The 7,821-nt window shown below is 36.8% G+C and overlaps 1 protein-coding gene across 3 annotated transcripts; it reads right to left on the bottom strand.

The window, feature by feature from the left end:
* Positions 1-4,431: 4,431 nt before the first annotated feature.
* On the bottom strand, positions 4,432-7,547 carry LOC121241878. 3 transcript variants are annotated; one of them, XM_041139739.1, is made up of 6 exons: positions 7,350-7,547; positions 7,190-7,260; positions 5,915-5,963; positions 5,675-5,781; positions 4,944-5,026; positions 4,432-4,798 (listed from the first exon to the last, which is right to left on the bottom strand). In XM_041139739.1, exons 1-6 carry the CDS (start codon positions 7,396-7,398, stop codon positions 4,513-4,515), a joined length of 645 nt encoding a protein of 214 aa, XP_040995673.1. In that variant the 5' UTR covers positions 7,399-7,547; the 3' UTR covers positions 4,432-4,512. The 3 variants fall into 3 exon arrangements, with proteins under 3 accessions (XP_040995673.1, XP_040995674.1, XP_040995675.1); XM_041139740.1 differs by having other exon boundaries at positions 5,915-6,002; positions 7,350-7,416; XM_041139741.1 differs by lacking the exons at positions 7,190-7,260; positions 7,350-7,547 and adding an exon at positions 6,703-7,176 and having other exon boundaries at positions 5,915-6,002.
* Positions 7,548-7,821: the final 274 nt, after the last annotated feature.

Raw genomic sequence — 7,821 nt, 5'->3', positions numbered from 1 at the left:
CCCGCAGGACGGCAAACTCATCAAATAATCTACTAAAGGTTTCCCAAACCCTTGCTGCAATAAGCTCTTCCCATGCTTGTCCGTATGCAATGCCCAATTTAAATATCATGCCATCCACCTTAAACCTCAAGTCAAGGACGACAACTACATATAACAAAATATTAACCCTAATAAAATCTCCCCAATACTTGTTGTATTTTGACCTCATAACCAATGTCATCTCTCACAGCCTAATGTGACCACCCGCGATCATGTCATCTAATTCTTCTTTTACTCTACATATTTGCTGATATAATTGATGGGATGTAGGGTACAAAGTTCTAGATATCTTCATGGTGACCTTATAAAAAAGCCTCAAAAACTCTACAAAAATATATACAATTTCCCAATTATCATCTACGGGTTTTCCCAATCCCCTGTGATCATCAAAATATTTAACATATTAGATGTCTTCATCCCCCAATAGTGCAAATACCAGCTTATATTCTTGGGCCGCCTCTAACATAAAAAATGTTAAGTTCCATCGTGTAACCATATTAGTACAAAGGCCCTTCTTGGATGTTAGGTCCGCAAACCTCGAAACAACCTTGAATTTCTCCAACCTCGAAGGAGAAGATCTCACCCATCTCACAGCAGTCCTGACCCGAGCAATCGAGTTATGAAGATCCCTCAAACCATCAGTAACAATAAGATTCTGTATATGTACCGCACATCTCACATGCAGACACTCACCACCCAAGATTGTCTTATTTGCCTCTCTAAGATAGGTCTTCAGATATTCCAATGCAACGTCGTTAGACGAGACATTATCAACTGTGAATTTAACAACTCGGGTCAACCCCCACTCCTTTATTGCCTCAATTGTCTCACCCTTACGATCGGTAATTTTATAAAATCCTATAATTTTCTTATGCAATGTCCAATTACAATTAACAAAATGTATAGTTAAAGACATATAATTAAAATTTTGGATTGATGTCTAAGTATTAGTGGTAAGGCTAATAAATTGACCCGCCAATTCACCCATCCACTTCTCTTTTTCAGACCAAAAATTTTTTTTTACATCATTTGCCACTGTGTGGCTAGAATGAATATTAAACCTTGGTTCCAAGTAGCGAGAATACGCTCGGAACTCTTTCACATCAACAACGTGAAAAGGATAACCATACGAGCTAGGTGTCTTGTCCATGATGACCATACGAGCTAGGTGTCTTCTACAATCATCAAGATCATACTTAGTATACCCCCTCAAAGTTGCATCCCCACTAGTCTCATCCGCCATTTTTTTAAGTCCAATTTCTAGCCTAGATTGGCTCTTCTCTTGTAATGATTTTAATAATGGACTTTTTTACATTACTCTTCTAAGTGCATCTTTAATTGTGAGGTCTCATGTTTCCTACAACGGCATCCATAAATTTTTCCACAATGGTTACACTTGCATTGGGGGTTATTGGGGTCACCACCTTCTAGTTTCGGGAAATGAGTCAAACTATGGAAGCAGGTTTCTTGCTGGGCTTGGAGGCTGGGCAAGGTGCCGTATGGGTAGTGTTGGGCCAGGGGTAGGGGTAGGAGTAGAAGTAGGAGTAGGGGTAAATGTAGGGGTAGGGGTAAATGTAGGGGTAGGAGTAGAAGTAGCAAACATAGCAACATGCCAAACAATTAACATCCAAGCATTAACATATATATTGGAAGTTGGAAGATCAAACATCAAACCTAAAAAAAAAAAAATGAAAATGTTTACACCCTTAGTTGGATTCAATTGATGAAAATGAATATCATTATTGGACACTATTGGACATTATCAAAATAAAAATAAAAAGTATTTAAAAAATAAAAAATCATTAGAGAAATATAAGTAATAAAAAATAATAATCTAATGCCAATGCTTGCCCACCATATATGTGTTTGGATACTCTACGGTTAATTCTCATAGCATTCTATATGGCCTAGCTAGCTACGTACGGGTTATAAAAGTTGTAAAGAATTTTTACATAAACATATAAGAATGTTAAAGTAGATAAAAAAAACACTAAATTAAAATGGTGCGAAGTCTTTCTACTTTGGAATTTAAATTTAAATAAAACCTCTAAAGGACACTAATATCTCAATTTCATCCGTCTATATAAAGTGATACGGTATTTTTCATCATCCTTAAATCATCTAACTCTTATACTATATTCTGATAATAACATTTTTCATTTATAAAATATAAAAAATAGTCATTTAAAAATGTTAGAGTCTCGGAAATGTTTGATGTTTCCCACATTTTAGGGTGAATTAAAAAAAATGAAAAAATAAACCACGAAGTCACGGACAGATTCACACACGATTACACAGTACACATTGTTCATCAATCATTCAAACCACATACACAATCAAGTCTTCACAACACACAATTTACAAAATCCCACCCCATCTCTGATTAAACCCCATCCTTCATCCAATCTCTATTCTATAAAATAAATATCACAAAAAATTAAAATAGATTTGGGGTTTCTTACCTTCGGCGACAAAGATGAAGACGGAGTCACGGAAGGCTACGACGACAGCTACGATGATGGCGAAGGAGATGCAGATTGCATAACGTAAGCGACCGAGCGGCGAGAGAGAGAGAGAGAGAGAGAGATTCTGGGTAGGGTAATGTAGCGGGAGGGATTCTAAACAAATAACAAAACGACGTCGTTTTTCCATTGAGAAAACGGCATCGTTTCGTTATTTGTATATTAAAAAAAAAAAACCTCAGGCATGTCATTTCATACCTGGGTTATTTTTTATATCTATATATATACTTATATATATATATATATATATATAATTTTATATATATATGTAAGCGGGGCAAGGCGAGGCGGGGGTTGCTCCTATCCCTCCCCCACCCCCACCTTGGGGGTCAACTGCAGGCAGGGCCACCCACCCCCCACATCTGATGGACGGGGGGCTCCGCCCGTTAAATGGGGGCAGAGCAGAAGTGGGGTGGGGCAGCGAGGGTGGGGCCTCGCTGCCCCACCCCTAATAGTGCTATGCAATGTAATGGGTCAAATTAATTTTTGCATATAATTTATTTAACAAAAGAAATTGACCACATTATTATATTAATATATTTGGAGACAATATTATAAGGTTGATGTTGGTTGATATTATATCATTTATCATGTCAATTAGAGATCGAACCTGATCAGACCCCAAAAATACAAATTAATTAGAGAGTAAAAATATAAAAAACATGGGTCCCAAGATACCTTAAATTGATTGATTGATCTCGGAGCGGGTAATTACCCAATCCCAACCGATGGATTAATATATGTGGGTAAAACTTCGGTTATATGGCCGGCTAACGGGTAATTACCCGATCCCAACCGATTAAAATCAAAAATCGAGTAAAAATCCGAAACTGAAAAGCAGTGAAATGGGTCGGTTATTTTAGGTCGGGTCTTTTTTTTTTTATATAAAAAATAAAAAAAACCTCTAATGAATAATTTATAAATGGTAGAACTTGAGTTAATTGATATGTGTGGGATATAGCAAATATAACGTGGGAGATTATTTTGTAAAGATTTTAGTGGAGTAAGGGAAAATCTTGGAACCTAAATCAAAATCATACATAATTTGATACTCTTAATGCCTCGTTTGTAAAGATTTGGCACGTTTCTTTTCGTAGATGAGATGAAATAAATTGAGATTAAAACTAAAAGTTGAATAAAATATTATTAGAATATATTTGTTTAATTGTTTTTTTTTTTTAAGATTTGAAAAAATTAAATTGTTTATTTTATTTAATATGTGAATTTATAAAAATTATAATAATTAGATGAGATAAGATGAGTTAAAAAGAGTTGTGAAAACAAATGAAGAGGTAATTTGATAATCTTGGAATAAAAAGTGGTCTTTCGAATTAATTTCTTGAACCTCCAAAGAACTTTTAATTTGATACTCTTTAACTTGAGAAAATAAAACAAAAATTAAGTTTGAACCGTATGAATAGCATCCCTCTACCATCTCAGAGTGGAACCAAGCCTTTCCGCTGCATTCTCGAAGGGGATGGGCAAACTCAACCTATGAAACCTTGGACTCCAAGTACCCCCCCCCCCCCCCCCCCCCCCCTTTTTTTTTTTTTTTTTGGTTTCGAGAAGCTGGCATAGTAATATTGCATTCATGAGCTGACACGTCTAAGGACCAAACGAGTTTTGAAAAATTTTACAAAATCAAGTACTACCTTTAATACCTTCTAAAATCAAGGGTTCATTTCTTCTCCCCCCAACCCAACAAACAAAACAGGGATCCATTCGTCAGTGGACCTAACTTTCAGAAGGGTGCGGACCAATTCCTGAAAAGAAAATCCAACACCTGGCTGTACCACATACAGTATATATCCTAACGTTGCTTTGTCAATGCACTTGACCACCAGTCCCGATCAGACAGACAGTGAAGATGTTTTTAGTGAGAAGGAAAGCAGATTGTACTTATCATTGAACGGGATATATAGCGTAGCACCAATAGATATGGATTCACAAATCAGTCTTCATCATCATCAGAACTTGCATATGCTAAGCCTAGTAAACTCCTAACAGGAGTTTCAACATTGCCACCTCCCTCTGCTTTATTCGATCTTGTTGAAGACCACTCTTTCTCCCCATGGTCAGCCTCAGGCTGCCCTTTCCCCTTCTGGTGAGAATCGGGCACGAGATTCTTGGGACCATAATCACTTGAAGCTGCAGTTAATTGATTACCATCAGAGGTGCTAGAAGTTCTTAGCCGTTTGGGTTTAATTTCCACCACCTTTCTCAAAAGATCCTGCTGTCTACAATCCAGATAAAATACATATATCAGTAAAAAAGGCAACTAGATCAGAAGTCTTTTCTTTCACAAGAATTAAAAAAAAAAAAGTGCAAAGATTGTAGGTGATGTGCATATTTTGCATAGAAAGGGAGGAGAGAAAGAAAGACCTGATTCCACTCTTTGGTTTGGGCTCAACTCGAAGTGGCAAGGGGACTGATGCAGGTGAAGAATCTGCTAAACTCGCTGCTTTGTGTTCATTGGTTAAGGAAGATACAAGGACAGATGCACTTGGAACAACATTGCATGAAGATGCGGGCTTTTTCAACCTTCACCAAGCAATGCTCTCCACAGGTGTCTTCGACACCAGATCAAAATGTCAATATTCATAGCATTTTAGAAGACTAGTTTGTGAAGTAAAATGTAGCTAACACCAAAGGTTATTTAAGCAAGGAGGGATTAAACATACCATAGCTTATTTCAATGGTATTAGCTGGGAATAAAAATACCATACCGACACAAGGTCACAGAACAAAAAGAATCATGCATTAATTTGGTCTTAATTGACCCAATTTTTGAGTATTTTGGAGAACAAAATTAAAAAAAGGGAGAGGAAGAAGGAAGGGAATAGGAATCAACCAAACATCATTTGCACCTTAAAAATTGTCACATCTGATACTTCGATCAAAGATATATAAAAACCAGTAACACATGACACCTTAAATTAAACATAAATTGATAAATCAAACAATAAGAGCAGGGTCCAGGGATAGCGTACAAGTTCTACAGCAAGATTAGCCAATTAGCAGTAGATTAAGGGCATTACCCACATCTGAACATCACAAAAAATTTCATTCCAGACCAAGACAACTTCTCCTCCTTCAAAATAATAAAAGGATATCTTAAACGCAGCAAATGCCCGTTTCTCAGTACGACGAAGGAGGCGTTCTGCATCCTCCTCTGCTTCCATCTGCTCCTTTAGATAGAGTAGATCATCACTGTCCAAGGCTACATACTCAAATATAATGAAGTTCAAGAACTGAAAGGCAGAAATAGAAAAGAAAGAACACACAAACACAAAAGCGCATGCACACGCACACGCACACGCACACGCAAGGAGAAGGGGGATGAGGGTGGTTACCGCCACGCCCATGCAGGTAGCCTCCACGCTCTCCTGCAACCTCTTGCATCTGCTTGCATCAATCACCCGGTAAAGGAAGCCAATATCCCTGCCGGGGCAAGTTATCAGAAAATTTACCTCGAGGAATTGCACAAAATAGCAACTTGCAGAGGAAGGTGGACTAAAACTACAGAACACCAGAAAAAAATGTAGTGCGGCAGGATGAACTCTTTCTACCCTAAATGTTATCATTCAGAGTCAATACTAACAAAATATTAAAAACCCTCACCCTCAATTGGCGCTTTAGTGCATAAAGGTCCAAAATTTTCTAATTACTTCCTAACATAATTAGTTCAATAAATTCATTGAAAATAGAAAAATCCTTCAGCAGGTGCTAAAGCACAAAAGAAAGATTCTAGCAAGTGGTATTGGACTACATTCTATATGCACTATAATATCATTTCTTTCACAATACTTTTTTGATAAGTCAAACTTTATTGATTAGAAAATTCATAAAATCCGGGTATGCAGGGACTATTTCCTTCACCCACCAACTACACTTGCTTTTCAATTTGCACCCTAAACTGCCAACGTTTCAATTAATACACGAAACTAACTATATTTTTCAATTGACAGATTCTTAATGAATAGATCTTCACTAAGGGTGCAGTATGAAAGATATTGGTACGTTAAGATTTATATTGAGACTTTTGAACTTTGTGCAAAGTGATATCTGGGTGGTAATTAGTGGGTGAAAAGTGTAATTCCTTCCAAAATATAAGATAATAATAATAACAGGGATAATTTACCTACAGCAGCTCTATTGATAAATTGTTTCACCAGCACTTAGAAAGGCTACGTGTAGCCAAGTTGTTTCTGGAGAATTAAAAAAACTGTTTACCACAACTTATTTACTCGAACAAATCGACTACGATCCAGTCTAACAAAATCAGCCTTTAAGGGAAGAAGGCACCCATATACAGTTATTTCAAGTGCAGTGCTAACCGAAGAAAAGAGCATCGACACAGGGTCAGCTGACAGAGAGTGTAGAAAGAGTAAATACAAGAACTCGGACAAAATCTTCGCTAGCCCAAAGAACAAAGCAACTAGTGTTTGTGTAATTTCACTCTGCTCCTCATATATGCAATGATTTGGTTATCCAATGAAAGTGAGATTAACTAGTTTTATGGAAATCCACAGACTCTTTCTCAAATAATTTTTTGGATTTAAAAGAAATATAGATAAGTAGAAAGGAAAAGAAAGAGGGGTGTGGAGAGGGTGAGACAACGCGCTAACCTTTGCAACCATGCGCTGGAAAGTGATATCTTCATCATCTATCTTCTCCTTCCCTTTCCCCCATTTCTTATCTGTAAGATTAACAAAATTCACGGTTTTAATGAGGAACAAGAAGAAAATCCACCGTGTCTGAAATGACAACAAAGAAGAAGAAACATACCTTTGGGGTCGGTGAGATTGGTGTATTCGCGTACCTCTCTTCCTGCCATCCTATACCTCCTCGAATCAGAGTTTCAACCTCCAACTATACGGACTCGAAAATCGGAGTGTGAAATTTAAGAGTTGTGCCCTAATCAATACTACTTATGCACCAACCCAATCCATGCATTGTGCGCTTTTCTGGGCTTGGCTGCAAATACGTGGAAGGTAATTGGTACGATTCGGTCGGATTTTAAACATATTTTAAAATCCAACCCATATATAGTACATAATAATATAGTGATAATATATTATAGTATATTATAATATATATTATAATTATATTATAGATTATAAATAATGATATATTATAATTCAACTTCATTATGAGTAGGCTGGTCTTTAGAGGACCCAACATCCTGTACAGAGTAAAAAGTAGAAGTAACTTGAGAGGACGTAGAAAGTCCTTTCAGTTTTAAAACAGGATTAATAGG

Source organism: Juglans microcarpa x Juglans regia, chromosome 8D (genome assembly GCF_004785595.1).
Source record: "Juglans microcarpa x Juglans regia isolate MS1-56 chromosome 8D, Jm3101_v1.0, whole genome shotgun sequence".
Lineage (NCBI taxonomy): Eukaryota > Viridiplantae > Streptophyta > Magnoliopsida > Fagales > Juglandaceae > Juglans > Juglans microcarpa x Juglans regia.
This window is presented reverse-complemented; position numbering and strand designations above follow the sequence as displayed.